The sequence below is a fragment of the Choloepus didactylus genome, chromosome 3 (genome assembly GCF_015220235.1).
Source record: "Choloepus didactylus isolate mChoDid1 chromosome 3, mChoDid1.pri, whole genome shotgun sequence".
NCBI classification, from domain to species: Eukaryota; Metazoa; Chordata; class Mammalia; order Pilosa; family Megalonychidae; genus Choloepus; species Choloepus didactylus.
In genome coordinates this window covers 88,783,765-88,800,202 of record NC_051309.1, presented here as the reverse complement: position 1 = coordinate 88,800,202, position 16,438 = coordinate 88,783,765, and the positions used below count along the sequence as shown (strand labels likewise).

At 36.2% G+C, this 16,438-nt stretch overlaps 1 protein-coding gene across 7 annotated transcripts in view; it reads left to right on the top strand.

Moving 5' to 3' along the window:
* Positions 1 to 11,467, top strand: part of SEC31A (SEC31 homolog A, COPII coat complex component) — a 92,471-nt gene extending 81,004 nt beyond the window's left edge. For all 7 annotated transcript variants that reach the window (XM_037830115.1, XM_037830112.1, XM_037830113.1 and 4 more), the window contains 4 exons: positions 2,075 to 2,338; positions 6,288 to 6,407; positions 9,432 to 9,503; positions 10,878 to 11,467. In XM_037830115.1, the coding sequence (XP_037686043.1) occupies positions 2,075 to 2,338; positions 6,288 to 6,407; positions 9,432 to 9,503; positions 10,878 to 11,057 (636 nt within the window). In that variant the 3' untranslated portion in view covers positions 11,058 to 11,467. The remainder of the gene's footprint in view (positions 1 to 2,074; positions 2,339 to 6,287; positions 6,408 to 9,431; positions 9,504 to 10,877) is intronic.
* The last annotated feature ends 4,971 nt before the right edge of the window (positions 11,468 to 16,438 follow it).

Genomic DNA, 16,438 nt, shown 5'->3' with positions numbered 1-16,438 from the left:
ATACATTTAAAATGTTATTTCAACACTTATCTTCTAATCCATGAAGGGAAGGAAAGAAAGTAGAAAGCGCTATCATCAAAACCTCGGTCTGATAATGGCAATGTTTAAGAAATAAAGCCCGTTTAGAAGGAAAGATGTAAATTTACAACAGGCCTCTTTCAAAAAGTAGGACAAAATTTCTGGTTTTTCAAATGGTGATTTTTTTAGGAATTACTTTGGTTTTTGTGTTCCAACATTAATCATGAATTTGGTGGTATATTTTGGACTGTTTTTGTCTATTACATATAATATGAATGAAGAAAGAGCCTTGTATCTGAGCATTATTAACTATTGAGAACTATAAGAGCATAAAACAAGATTCTTCTCTTTCATTTTTCTCCCAAGCCATTTTCTACCTTTTTACTTCAGGTTTTCCCCTGCTGCTAAATATAGTAATGGGAATCCATGACATAAAATTGGGAGATACTGAATAATTAAGGAAACCCAAAATTTAGGTTAGTGATAACCAGAAACCTGATCAACTACTTTTAGTGTGATTGAATTGACAAGTGGTATCTACTTAGGAAAAAGGTGAAAGGGTATTACGTCCTGAGCACATTAAAAAAACACACACAGAACACGTTTGATGTATCTGATTCCAGGATTGCTAGATTGGCTTCTCCAGACTTTGACATCATTCTAAAACATTCACAGTTTGGGCCTCCTGTTATGATAGAAAGCGTTATTGGGCAAGGGGAGACTGAGAGGTCCAGAATTGAGCTCCCCGCTCCTCTTACTTAGCCTCTGCATAAAATTTCACTTAAAAGAAGGATTCTAATATTTCTTTAACCATGAATATAGTCTAACTCTTATTTGAAGATGAGGAAATGCTATCCTTTTTTTTAAATTTTTTATTAGAGAAGTTGTGGGTTTACAGACCAATCATGCACAAAATACAAGATTCCCATATACCTACCCAGCATGCATAAAATACAGGATTCCCATATACCTCCCCACACTTGGATTGGTGAGGAAAATTTGTTACAATTGATGATAGCACTTTTTTGTATTTCTATTTTTTAATAATAGTTATATTTGTTATAATTGATGAAAGGTTATTGAAGTAGTACTAATAACTATTGTCTATAATTTACATAGTATTGTAGAGATATTTTTTCCCCATATTCCCAGCCTATTATCATTTTTTTCATACATGTCTTTATTTTATTACTCATTTACCCGTACGCTAGATAAATGGGGTGTCAGTCACAAAGTTTTTACAATCACACGGTCACAAGATAAAAGCTATATAGTTATACAATCATTATCAATAATCAAGGCTACTAGATTACAGTTCAACAATTTCAGGTATTTCCCTCTGGCTATTCTAATACACTAGAGACTAAAAAGAGATATCTGTATAATGAGTCAGTCATCGTAAACATTAGTTAAATCCTAACTTCTCCCTCTCATTTCATCATTCTCTCAATCTTCAGGGATATCTGGGCAATGACCATTCTAACTTCTTTGTGCTGAAAGGGGGTGTCAACATTATGGGGTAGAAGAATGAAACTGGTTGATGTTCTTGGAGAGACTGGTACCTCTTGGTCAGGGCTTATTTGGCATAGGAGCCATCTGGTGGCTTTAAGTTTCTGAAAAAATAAACTTAATAGGTAAAACTTTATATAGAGAGTCTTAGATAGAGCCCAGGGTATTCTTTCAGGTTTTCAAGAATACTATTGTTTGAGGCTTGGCATACTGTGACAATTCTGGCTTAAGCTTGTGTAAGAGTAACTTCCAGAATGACCTCTTGATTTTATTTGAAATATCTTAGCCACTAAAACTTTATATTGTTTCATTTCTTTTCCCCTTTTTGGTCAAGAAGGCATTGTCTATCCCACAATGCCAGGGCCAGGCTCATCCCTGAGAGTCATGTCCCACATTGCCAGGGAGACTTACACCCCTGGAAGTCATGTCCCATGTAGAGGGGAGGGTTGTGAGTTCATTTGCAGAGTTTGGCTTAGAGAGATAGGCCACATCTGATTGCTATCCTTTAATTCTTACTCTGGTGTTTTCTATTTCCATCTTTTAAAAGATACCTGAAAACTTCATGCCTCTTATTCCCATCACATCCCCAATTGTGAACCTTCTGGGTGACCCCCAATCACAGATGCTGCAGCAGCAACCTTCAGCTCCAGTACAGTTGCCAAGCCAAGCTTCGTTCCCACAACCTCATCTTCCAGGTGGCCAGCCCTTCCATGGCATACAGCAACCTCTTGGTCAACCAGGCATGCCACCATCATTCACAAAGCCCAATATTGAAGGTGCTCCAGGGGCTCCTACTGGAAATACCATTCAGGTAACAGTAAATCTGTTAAAGTGGAATAGGAGGGAGGTAACTTTTAGCATATATTCCTTAGGTGTTAACATTTATGACTGCACCTTTATTAATGGACAGCGAAATAAATTTGGTTTCAATTCAGGTGATCTAAATAAAAGATTTTAACCTTTTGTTAAAAATGGACCATGCTTTGGTTTTTTTTGTTTTTGTTTTTCCACCTTTAACACATTTTTACTAAAGGAGCACTTAAGGTAAAAGGAACAAGTTTACTACGTAAAAATCAACTGATACATTACCAAGCTTGGAAGCCCCCACTCCTCCAGATGCAGCTGGACATGAGATCAGAGAGCTCCCTCTTGTTTGAGTTACAGAAAATTTATAATCTTTTGATTTAGAGTCACTTTAAGTCATATTCTGTTTTTGCATTAAATATGCTTCATGAACACAAATGTCTCACAAAGCAAAGCATCTCAATCCATGAGTGGTTCAAGATTGAAGGAAGGTATCCACATTATCGGAGACTTAGCCTTGAATGCCTGTAAAACTCTACTGATAATATTTTTACTAATTAAGCTATGACTTCTGTAAGAGCAATGTAACATACTTTTACTTGTATAAAAATTAGAAAAGAGATTACTATTACTTATCTCTAACTTGTTAATATAGGCTTTTTCATTTTATTCTATTGATTAGTTTGCCATTTCATCGTATTGATAAACATACATTTGATTAGGACTGTATTCAACCTTGCTACATTATTTATGACTTCTGTGTGATTAAAGTAACAGCTGCAGCCCATCCTGTTGTCACAGAAAACTAGGTGATTACATGTTATCTATATCTAGGAAGGTTGAGAGGGTTGTTCTGTTTTCTTGAAAATAGACACTGTTTTTTTTAACTGTTTAGCTTCTCCTTCAGTATATTTTTCTAATACAGCACTTGTATGAAACATCTGTCCCAGTTATTATAGTAAGGCCTTTCCACTTTTTATCATTTGGAAATTGTACTTGAGTGTTTTTAGTTAAAATTTCTGTTAAATATGCTTCTATATCAGAAGGAATAACTGGTTCTTTAATATCAGAATAGAAAACATCAGGTGGTATGTGAGAGGAGCATGGAGAGAAGGAATCAGGATTCTCATTATCAAATTCCTCAGTAGAATTATTATCCTGTGATACCTCTCCCACTGATTTCTTACTTCAAATTCTATGTAACTCTTTCTGTTGTTAATTTGATTAATATCTGGCTCTCCTTGTTCTCCTGTGTTTATTCTATAAGGGCTAATCAACATTGCTCTCTGAAATTCTTGCCCTTTCAGAAATTGGCCATACCCGTGGGTAGGATGTATTTGATTAGGGTCAGTAGCCCATTTATTCAAAATATAGACTGCATTATCCATATGTTCTGACAGTAGAGTTTTTATTCCTGGATATATTTATCTAAAGGATATTTACAGTATTCTGTTACTGGTTTATCTAATTCAGGGTGATTAAAATCCGAATACCATATAATTGCTTCATTCCCCTCTTTGGGGAAGTTCCAAAATCAGTAATTATAGTTTACAGCAAAACATTGTTTAAGATTACATTTAGATTTAACCTTTCTACTACACCAAGAGGTGTTTTTACAGCAAAGAAAAATCAAAGTTCCGTGTGGGGTCAAAGTCATTACCACATCCCCAAGTCCCGGTGAGTTGAAGGCTATTGAGATCCTAGTCCTGGAAGATCTCCATGACAATGGGTACAGGATATTCTTCCTGGCTGCATAGGTGTTCTGGTAGATCAGAATGCTCAGCAGACATGGTAGCTTGCTTGGCAGAGGAAGGACCATGCTTTTTGAATTTCAGTTACGTGGCTACATACACATTCTCTAGAAGAGGGTTATATATGTGTATTGTGTATGTTTACTGTAATTTGGCAATTGCAGTATTTTACTTGGTTAATCATTAGCTATAACTTCAGAACAGTTGAATCATCTCTCCATCCTAGGTTGCTAAGCAGAAGCTGTTTCCAAAGGTTTTTCCCTTTAAAATGTAAAATAAAAATGTAATGAGTTCTATCTTTTCATGTTTGTGTATAAGGACAAATAATATAGCCTTATCTTTGGATGGAGATAAAGATTTTTTACTTTTTCCTCACACAGAAATGGCTAGTTGGCAAGGCACTAGCAGATGAAAAATCTAACACTTTTCCATATAACTGACTTAGAAAAGGATAAATACCATGATCTATTCATAGTTAAAGAGTTTGGGTCAAAGTTCACCATAGAAGACTATGACTCCTGGCTAGGTAGAAACTGTTTTACTCTCTGTTTTTACTTTTGACTCCTTGAAGTCAAATTTGTAAAGATTGTCTCTTTATCAAAACAGTATGCTTTGCTGTAAAGAGATAGTTATGCATAAAGAACTTTTAAATATTAAAAGTTGCATTAGGAAAATAAGTATTTTGGTAGACGGGAGGACTTGCTTTTTTGTAAGAATATAATTACAAAGAATGTATTTTATTTTTTAAGAAAATGATTACAAGTCTATGTAATTTGGGGAAGCTACCTAGCTATTTACCTTTGTTTAGAACTGGTTCTTATGCTGTACTCATCTAGACCAGAACCTCAGTTACCATTGTAAGGCAGAGCTGCATAAATATATGCCTCTAGTCAGACTATATATCCAGCGAAATCATCTTTATACTCTTTTTTTCCCTTAACCTCTGCATCAAATCTATCACCCAATGTTATTGATACAACTTTAAAATATCTCTTGAATCCCTCCTTTTCTGCATTTCCACTCTGGTCAGTCCACTGTTACCTTCACAAGTGCAGGAGCCTCCTAACTAGTCTACCAGTATCTACTTTGATCCATCTCTAATCTGGTCTTTGCTTAAAATTTTAGTTTCCCATTCTTCTCAAGATAAAGGCCTAAATACGTAATATTGTCTGGAAGGACTCAGCCCATACTCCTTGCTTGCTGTCTGCTCCAGCCATACTGACCTCCTTTTCAAGTCCCCTTGTATCATGAGCCTTTCTTTGCACAGGCTCTTCCTTCTGTCTAGAATGCTTTTCCTTCCCCACTTAGCCAATTAACTCTTTCTTATCCTTCAGATATAATTTTCTCATAGAGCCTTCCCCTGCCTTCAGTCACATCCCAGTAATATTGTCTCTTGGTTTCACAGAGTGTTAACTTACCACATTTGCTCTTTCATATACATTTGTGACATTTAACTTTCTGTCACTTCCATTAGTCTGTAAAATCCCTGAGGGCTGAGCACATTCCTGCTTTGGCTTGCCATTACTTATCTGGTACCCAGCCTAGTGCCTAGTACGAAACTGCCCCAAATTTTTTGAATGAGCAGATGATAGAACAAATGAGCTAATAAAACAACATATAACATTCCTTCTTTGTTCTCATATTTATACACCCAGCAAGATCATGGGCTCATTTGTCTTGTTTTAAAAAAAAAAGTTTTATTCACAAACCATACAATCCATTGGTTCTTCTATCTTAACCTTTGGCTTAATTTTGCCATTTTGATAATAGCCCAGTAAATAACCTCCAAGAGTAAACCTAAGAAGAGAAGATGTCCAGGATAAACAAAAATGAGCCAGCAAACAGAACAATCAGCCACTCTATCACCCAGCTCTGTATTCCAGTGCCTTACTCTTTTTACTTCCTGCTGGCACAGGTTTGCTTCCCATCAGATATATACAGTAAACAACGTATGTTCCCTAATTAATCAATTACTTTATATCCAGTCCTGTTTATGAAAATTCAACCTGTAGGAGTACCTGCACCTTCTATTCAATTTTAGGACTTCATTTTTACTTAAACGATTTCATGCATTAAAATTTAATTTGATTTTAATAGCCTATATATAAAAAGGTTGGTTTCTGTTTATCACATAGATTCATGGCTTTGTGTATGGATAGCTTCTGGTCATTTCTGATCCTCTTCTGATTTCATTATTTCTTCCAGCATGTGCAATCTTTGCCAACAGAGAAAATTACCAAGAAACCTATTCCAGATGAACACCTCATTCTGAAGACCACATTTGAGGATCTTATTCAACGCTGCCTCTCTTCAGCTACAGATCCTGTATGTATTTTTTCTCATATTTTGTTTAATGAGAATAATCTTTTATGAATTTCTTCCAGAATTATTGCTTGAAGTCCTATAAGATCTGTTTCTAAAAAAATTCTACGAATGTAATAAAGCTCTTACTTATGTAGTTTACTTTGCATATATAAATATATTTCATTGATTTTTATATATAAATTTATTTAATTCTCACAACAATCTCATGGTATGTAGATTTGTCATCTTTATTTTACAGATGAGGAAATTAAGGCAAAGAGCAGTTAAGTGATACCCAAGGTGAGAGCCAGGTTTTAAATCCAGACATTCTGGCTCTGGAATCCATGCTTTATGCTATGCTGTACTGTCTCTCATCAGTACACCTCATGGTGGCACATAAATATGATATAATAGTGGTTTGCAAGAAACTTATATTTAGGTTTTTTCCTAAGCTTATGTGTAAGCTTTTGAAAGTAGCTAGATCATCTTATATGTAAGTTTGCAGATCTCTTAAAAATAAAATATTTTAGATTTTGGAGATACATTCATAGTAAAAAGCAACTGATTTTCCTTAGTGAAGATGCATATATATATCAGCAACAACAAAAATTCCACAAAGCCAGTCTTGCTTTGGGTGAAATTTCAATTTCTGCCAACAAATATTGAATATATTTATTTAGCCACTGACCACTGGTCTGCGTAAAAATCAGTTTCTGGATTCTGTTGTTTCATCAAACATTGAGTATTAATATGTGTAGCCTTCCTCTAGTCATGTGGAAAGCAGTTCTATGTACTTGAAAGTGTCAGGAATACAGAGCAGAGAGGGTTAACATAAACCTTAGCCCCTGGCACTTGGGGAGTGATGGGAACAAGGGAGCAAGTGAAGCTGTTAACCAGATATACATTGCCCCTTATGCACACCCCTAAGTGGACAGGCCATAGTCATTCACAAACGGAGGAGTCCTAATAAGAATATAGCAAAACTCCAGTCCTTCTTCAGGCATTTATTATGATAATGACTAATTTTTTAAGTCATTATAGAGAGGCTGAGATGACACACAGTTCATGGCCCAGCTCAGTAAATTTTGTCAAGTTTAGCTTCTTGTGGGTCACCATACCATCATCCCCAGGAAGCTCTGGACATAAGGGAACCGCATAAGAGAAGCTGTTCCTGTAATCCTTCTAACAAGTTGGGGAAGTTCTATTATTCTGCCCAGCTGCCCTCACCTCCTTGGGTTAGGACTCCTGCTGGTAGATAGAAGGGATTAGCTTTGTGATAGTTTCCCTCCACAAAAGTTCATTTTAATCAATAGTTGGAATAGTTCTCATAGCATAGCTTTATTCTTATTTTCACTTTTGTTATACCCATATAGCACAAAGTAATTTTGCAGCACATCTTAATATATAATGTTATTCCTTCATGGTCTCATTCTTCCTCTCCTCTCCAGACACACTGACATTCCTTTCTCACACCCAACACGAGCACTTTAGCATCAGGGACTTTGTACTTGGTACTCCTTCTACCTAGAGTTCTTCCCCTTCATAACTGCACTGCTAACTCTCTCACTGTTCCAAATCTCTGCTTAAATGCACTGTAGCCATCAGCCCTCTCTTTACCACCTTCAATAAAATAACATCTACCCCAACACTCTTAGCCCTTTTACCCTGTTGACTTTTCTTCATAGCACTTATCAGCAGCTGGCATACAATATATTTTACTTATTTATTTCGTTTCTTCTTCCCACCCACTAGAATGTGAGGTCTGAGGCATAAGACTGTGTCCCCAGCACCTCAGATGTAATAGAAACTCAGTAAATATTGAAAAACTGGTGTCATTTCTAAGGCTATTGTGTAGCGATCATTAAGTTAATCATACGATAATTTTAAAATCTTTAATTTTAGTTTGTAATAGTTTCCTCTCACTACTCTATGATAGAAAAATTTTAAAGCTCCTTAATTTAAGAACTCATTTGACTACTTCCTCAGTTACCTTAAGTAGCCAGAAGATAATTTTCTTTTTCCTTCGTCCTTTAAAGCTTTAGAAAGAGGTAAGATCAGACATATCTAATGTAACTGTGTACATAAATAGTATTTTTGAAAGGTCAAAACAAGATTCCAAAGGTTAAAACAAGATTCCTACAATAACTGTATTTAGACCGTGTTCTGGTTTGCTAATGCTGCCAGAATGCAAAACACCAGAAATGGATTGGCTTTTACAATGAGGGGTTTATTTGGTTACATAGTTACAGTCTTAAGGCCATAAAGTGTCCAAGGTAGTGCATCAACAATCGGGTGCCTTCGCTGGAGGATGGCCAATGGCGTCCGGAAAACCTGTGTTGCTGGGAAGGCATGTGGCTGGCGTCTGCTCCGGAGTTCTGGTTTCAAAATAGTTGTCTCCCAGGACATTCCTCTCTAGACTGCAGCAGAGTTTGGGCCTTTGTGGCTCTTTTTAAAGTACTCCAGTGATCCCATAATGGTCCACGCTGAATGGGTGGAGCCACACCTCCATGGAAACATTCAATCAAGAGGTCACACCCTAATCAAAGGTGTCACTCACAGTTGGGTGGATCACATCTTCATGGAAGCACTCAATCACAAGATTCCAACTTAATCAACACCAATACATCTGCCCCCGCAAGATTGCATCAAAGGTAATGGCGTTTTGGGGGACATAATACATCCAAACTGGCACAGACCGTTTCTGTCATGCACTATAGTATACTGACCTGTTGCTGCCTCCAGATGGTTCTTCTTGCTGCTTGTGGTATAGCACAATTGCACAAACGCACACCCCTTGTCAAGTGAGTTTGCATCAACATGAAATCCAACCAGCACTGGAAGGAAGATGCCCATCCCCCTCCAAATAGGTTAATAATCTCTGTTCTAATAATCTATTTCAAGTTTCTTGGTCATAGTTACTTCCAACTCTTTATAAAATGAAGCTGTTCAACATCTTTAGTGTAAAGTTTAGTGAAACGAGATAAGGCAAGTTCTTTGGATAAAAATTAATGTTCAAATATAATATTTGTTTTTCCTCTCCTGCAGCAAACCAGGAGGAAGCTAGATGATGTCAGCAAACGTTTGGAGTTTCTGTATGATAAACTTAGAGAACAGACAGTAAGTTTTTGGGGAAAAAGAAGGATTTATGATAATCATTTATTCCTGTTTGCTAGTTACAGAAATGGCCCTTATGAGATAAATATCTCATCAGCACTCTCATTTAGATGCTTGAGGGCAGAATTGGGCTTTGCTTTAAAGATCTGAATCTTAAACTTTTATTCATTGGGGATGAGGGCGATAGGACAGAGCAGTGTGTATGTGTGAGAAAGAGAGAGAAATTTTAAATCCTTTTCTTAGAGGATAGAAACACAAACTGCCTGTATTAGCCTTAAAGTAACTGATCTTTTTCTGTTTGGTTTGTGTGTCACCTGAATCAAGAAATTAGACTGGAAAGATACTCTGTTTTCCAGAGACTAAATCTATAATGTTTCTCACAGTTTAAGACTCCTGATCCTTTTCTTCCAGAACAGCTATAACACAAGCCAAATGTAGCCACAGGATCACAGGTTAATGTTCCGTAACTATAAAGATAGCCAGCAGTAAGGAGTAAATGCATTGTCTGTTCTCTTGTCCCCACCTCTCCATTCCTTTCTAGAATTGTTGTTTTATTTTATTAATGAATGTACTAGGATAAGGGAGAGGAAAAAGAACCACAACTTTCATTTATATAATTCTGTGTTTCTGCATTCCCCTTTCCCATTCCCTCTACTCAGTCCTAGGAGATAAAAATAACCACTTCTCTCATGAGAACCAGACCAGTGGAAGTGGTATATGGTCCATGGACTGGTCCAAAATGAAAGTCCTCTCTAAGAAGTATGGACAGGTATTCCAGTTAATGACATGGAAAAAAACTACAGGCTTTACAGTTTTGAGAGGTGAAAGTAAGGATTATTAAAAAGAGTTAAGAATTGGTGAGTTAAGTACATGATGAGGCCTTTTGCCCTACTAAATGAAAGTGAACCAAAAGTTTAGGATCTCTTGTAAAGAACATTTAGAATAAATTGGGTCCTTACTTTGAGGTATAATAAGTAAGAATCTTTAACGTCTTTCGTGTGCTTAGGAAATTTTTTAAAAGGTCTGAGGCTATATCTAAAATAATTGAGGAATTAAAGCTCTTAAGTGAAGAGAAACATTAGTTTTTTAGCTTATGGTGAGGAAAACTGGCTTTACTTCTAGAAGAAAATACCTGGCTTATTATACGTGTATAATTCATAAATAATTTCCTTATGGATTCATTTTGTCATGGTTATATTTTATTACTTAAGTTTGCTTGGTCCAAAAACTATTTCTAAAAGTACTAAGTGGTTTATAAATTTTTAATAATGTTTATTTAAAGCCCCTTTTAAATATCTGGGTTGAACATTTGTAAGGGGTCTTATGGAAAATTCTCCCTTAATTTCATTCTTTCTCTTTGTTCCACCTTTATTTCAGCTTTCACCAACAATCATCAGTGGTTTACACAGCATTGCAAGGAGCATTGAAACACGAAACTACCCAGAAGGATTGAGCATCCATACCCACATAGTTAGCACCAGCAACTTCAGTGAGACCTCTGCTTTCATGCCAGTTCTCAAAGTTGTTCTCACCCAGGCCAATAAGCTGGGTGTCTAAAAGGACAGCTTCACTCCCAGCCACTGTTGCCATTTTCCCAAAGAAACATGTTTTAAAAATTATAAGATACGGACCAAGTACCACTCTTTATTAGCATGTTTCCATAGCAGCCAGTCAAGAGCATTTACACTATTTCTGCTGTTATACTCACCTTAGAACTGCTTATAACCCTGGTGCTTTCTTTTGTTTAATCTTTTGTTGCCCATGATGATTTTCCTCTACAAATAGTGTATTTCCTGGATTACACATAGTAAGGTTTCCTAAAGTATTCTGATAAAATGAGGTTTTTAAAACCTCAGTATACTTTTTGGAAAGAGCATCTGGTTATGCATACAACCGAGCTAAAACTAATTTTCTTTCATGTCTTCCCCACTCCCTCCATGTCAATCAGATTAAAGTGTGTAATTCTATTGTATGTGTATGTGGTCATTTTTAAACAGCTGCTCACAGTTCAGTTTTTGAAGTTTTACTCTGGTCCTGAATGAATAACCAAATGTAAAGATTGCTATATATAATACTGTAAGTGTCATTAACAGTGCTGAGTGTGAGTGCAGTTGAAAGGAGAAGCGTAGGGTTGTGTATGTCACTGGAAGGAAAGCTAGAAGATGAAACATGAGACTGTATAACATAGTGGAACCTGTTGTGGATGATGACTGTGGTTAGTTGTACAAATACAAGAAAGTTCTTACATGAACTAGAACAAATGTACGTCACTACTAGAAGGTGTTAATAATAGGGTCGTATATGGTAAAAATACAATTAATGCAAACTAAGGACTATAGTTAACAGTAACATTGGCATATTCTTTCATCATTTGTAACAAAGGTAGTATACCAAAGCTAAGCATCAATAATAGGGGGGTATAATGGATATGGGATTTTTTTTTTTTTTTTTTAGTAGCAATGAGAATGTTCTCAAATTGATTGTGGTAGTGAATGCATTTCTGTTAGTAAATGTTTTTAATATTCTGTATGAGTTTTAAGATTGTCTCAATTTTATAGTTAGAAACATGTTCACCCTTTTTTTTTTATGATTTAACAAGTAGTTATATAGGAAATTTCCAAGAATGTTATGGGTTACAGTACCATAGTTTCAGTTATTTCCTTATTGTGAACTATATCATATCTACAAAACGGTGGTAACTTTCAAATTACAATTTAACAAATAGCTATATAGCAAATTTCAAAGAATGTTATGGGTTACAGTTCTACCATTTCAGTTCCTTCCTTCTAGCTATTTTAATACCCTAGCATCTAAGAAACAGAAAATTTATATAGAGAGATTCAGTATTCATAATCCTCTGTTAAATTCTATTTTGTCTGTTGCTAATCCTTCCTCTAGTTTAATCACTTTTCCGATCTTCAGAAATGTCTAGGCAGTGACCACCCTAACTTGTTCATGTTGAAAAGGGGTGTTGACATTATAGGAAAGGGAGATGCAACTGGTTGATGTTCTTGAAGAGGATGTTGCCTGAGTTTTGGGGACTTACCTAGCATAGGAGCTCTCTGGAGGATTTAAGTTTCTGAAGAGTAAGCTTAGTGAAACTCTTAGAGTCTCAGTTCACCCATCTTTTAAAAAATTACCTATAGCTCTGAATTTTAAAAGTTTTAAGAATTTTTTTAAAAAGAAGACGTTAATTTCAGTCAGCCTCCTGAATCAAATCCAGACATTTTTCAGCCAGTTTTTCTGTCAAGAGATTTTATTATAATCCATCTTAAGAACAATATGGTTTAAAAAAAAAAAAAGGTAATGGTCCCGTAGAATCTTAAGAAAAGAGAATTAGACACTAATACTTTTTCATTGTTTATGCAGTATTACCTAAGAGGGTTAGAAAACTTAGGAAACAAACATTGTGACTATGTGGATAGATGTGCTGTTTTGAGCAATAAGAGAGGCTTTTCTGCAGACTGACAGAAATGGTTTGCAGGAAAGCCTAATTGCCTTAGCTGGGTTTCCTATTTCGATCAAATTACCCACCCACCCCCACCCCACCCCCCCTTAAAAAATTAACCAACTTGATCTTATTGCACAGAATAGTTTTGTAACTAAAAAAGGAGTACTTTGATGGTATATATGAGTATTTAGAATCTCAAGAATTGAATGCCTAGATTTATAAACATATATTGACACCCTGCTCAGTTTCCAGTGAGTCAGTTCCAACAGTCATTGCAGTGATAACTTGACCTTCTGGACTTAACCCTAGACTGTGGTATCAGCCCCAGGCCCCATCTGAATAGCCAGCTGGCCTCTAGTAACTTTTTTTGATTCCTTTTCCTTATAGTTAGGATTTGGGTTATGGCTACATGTTTACCCTGACATGACAGTGGTATCATTGGCATCACTTTATAAAAAACCAAGTTCCCAGATGAAGAGAAACAAGGTAGGTGGCATTAAATCCCTGGCCAGCCTCAAAAATTTTAAGGGTATCAGTGTAGAAAACTATTTGGCACTGACATCTGAGCAATGGTTTTCTCTCCTTTTTCAAAACAACTTTTTGATTTTCTTTCACTGGAGCCACTTCTCCACATTACTTATAAGCTTGGAGAAGTGTCATATAAATGAGTGGAGGTTAAGATAAGCTTATTATAAACATTGTTTTGTCTCTGAAGTTCAAAAATAATCGAAGATGATATGCCCCACCCCCCCCCACCCAGAAATAAAGCAACTTTCAGAAAGTTTTCTTTTTTAAAAAAAAGAAAAAATTTCAACATGGTTTTGTAAATGAGTCTGTTTTCAACTAGGAATAAGTTAACACATTATATGCCTGCACGATTCAGGAAACTTTACATAAGGCTATCCTTACATAAAGATCTAGTGAATGATACAACTGATTGTTATTTAATTTTGGAAGTTATAGCTCTAGATTCTGCCCTTGCCATCATGTCATGTAAACCAGTAATTCTTTATGAATTCCTGGTCTGTTCAATTTTGCCTCTTAGGTTTTGAGCTTTTTTAAAATCTATCTAATTTTAAAAGAAGAGAATGGGGTGTTAAAGAAGCTGATGGGTGAGGCCAGGGTTTTGGTTGGGCAGTGTATCAGAATCTCGGGGGGATAGTGCTTTTTCATATTGCACCTGCTCCTCTCTTCCCTTGTACCACTCTGAGTTGGGGTGAAATGGATGTACACTTATGCCCCTGTTTGAGAATAACGTGTACTGAGATATATAGTTGTTAGAGATAGTTGTTTATCTGAATAGTGTGGGGGCAGAAGAAATTGGGAACAACTGTTCTATACCTGACTATTGAGAGTCCAATGAGCTTATATATTCCCATGTATCCTGGAGCACAGGAAGCAGCAATGGGATTCCTGGCAACCAGATGTACCCTGATTATCTCACAGCTGCGTGACTGTCAGGGAGGGATGGTGACTGGTCACCATTTTTCTAACAAGTGGTTGTCTCCTGAACTAGGTCTTAGTTCATCTGATAGTTTCTGCAAAGCCGTCTGTTGACTCCTCTGCCACAATGGAGACTTCATTTGGAACTAGTGTGAAGATTCAGCTCTGTGTGTGCACATTTGTGCACACACATGCATGTCCTCTTTGTTTTGGCTGTCCGCTGCTGTGGTGGCAACATCCTAAATACAATTACTGATAAATGTGTAGGAGCAGTTTATCAAATGCTAAAGATCTCATAGCTAGCATCTTAAATTACTCAGTAAATAATGGATAAGAAAGACTGTGCACAGAAAATCTTAACTTTGATTTTAGGGATAAATGCCCCAGATCTTTCAAGCAGTCTAGGCTACAGAGAAAAAGCAATCAAATTAACTGTATTTTTCCACTTTTTCTGTACACTTTCATTTACATTTCCTTAGCATCTGTTCTGCTCAGTGCTTTGGTAACCATGCTCATCTCATAGGCTCATGTTCATGGGGAGCATAGACGCCTGATTGCGGTCAACCTATACCATATGTTAAATTTCCTGCTGTTTGCCTTTTTTTTTACCCATGAATGTGTGGGATAGGTGGGCTTTAGGATGATTGAAGAGGATCCTAAAAAAAAGCTAATAAAATCAAACAAAGGAAATAGACTTCAATTTAACTGTGGTGCATGTTTTTACACTCTGGATTAATGTTTCCAGAGATCTGCTGAAGTATTTATTTAGCAAACAAAGCTAATGTTGTTATGCCTGAAACACCTAGAATGATTTTGTACAAACATCATGGTTCAGTTATGTCTGAGATCTTTATTTTAATGGTGCTGCACTCCATGTTGAATTTGCATTTGGTGTTTAGCCTAGAAGCCTGTTCATTAGGTAGGCCTGTCTCAGCTTTTATTGTTGGTGCCTTATAAAGGCACTTTATAACTTTTAGAAAGTTACTCCCATGAACTTTCTAAAACCACCTTTTGCGTATTAGTGGGCTATACTGTGCAAATGGGGAAGGGGTGGCTTCAGAAGCCGTGTGAAATAGAGGAAGCCTTTCCATTTCAAAAAGATACGAGAGCTTCTTGGATTTTTATTATATGTTAAGTTAAACCTAATGAAACTTTTGTCTCAAACGCATATTTCTATCATTATCTCTTTAAAAGGTATTACATCTGCTGGCTCTAGAGGATGGCATCCTAGCATTGTTATTAACTTGGTTTCTATACTTAAGTGAATATGTATAAAGTGCTTTATGCAATTCAGTGGAAACTTCATGCCCAAACAAATGTATTTCCAGGTAGGCATTATGAAATGAAACAGTAGGGAGCCTATACTAAGAACAGAATGGATTCAGCTTTGATTAGAAGAGGGAAGTTCCAGGCCTTTCTTTCTGAATAGTCAAGGGGATAATGAGAGTATAATATATAATTTAAGGGAACCGTCAGTGGTCCTAACAATGACTATTAAGTATGATTTGCTTAATGACAAAAAAATCATTTTATCTTGTACTCTGTACAATATAGAATTGAATTGTAAAACAGATTTTAGCCATAAGGGAGGAAAGCAACCATCCACAATTGACCTGAAAATAATTTTCTTTTTCTCTGGATAGATCTCAACATAGCCAATGACATTTTTTGACCACCTCTTTTTTTTCCCTTAAGGGCTCTTTCGGAGAGAACAAATCAATTTTAAACCTTAGTCAAGTCCATAAGTTGAGTTCTCTCCTGGTAGGTGCTTTATGGACACTGGTTTAAAGGATCTAACCTTTACTCGAACTGGATATTGAAATAGGCATTTAAGATGTCTCACTTAATCCTGACATCAGCCCAGGGAGCTGAATTAGTAATTCCATTTGCCCAGGTCTCAGCCTAGTAAGCCTGCCTTTTTTTTTTTTTTTTTTTTTTTTTTTTCCTTTTTTTTTAACCCCACAAAACCATTTTGTCTCCTGAAGTAACGATAACTTACTATTACTGTTAAAAAAACCTCAGTTTTGGCTTGTTCTCTGTTTGC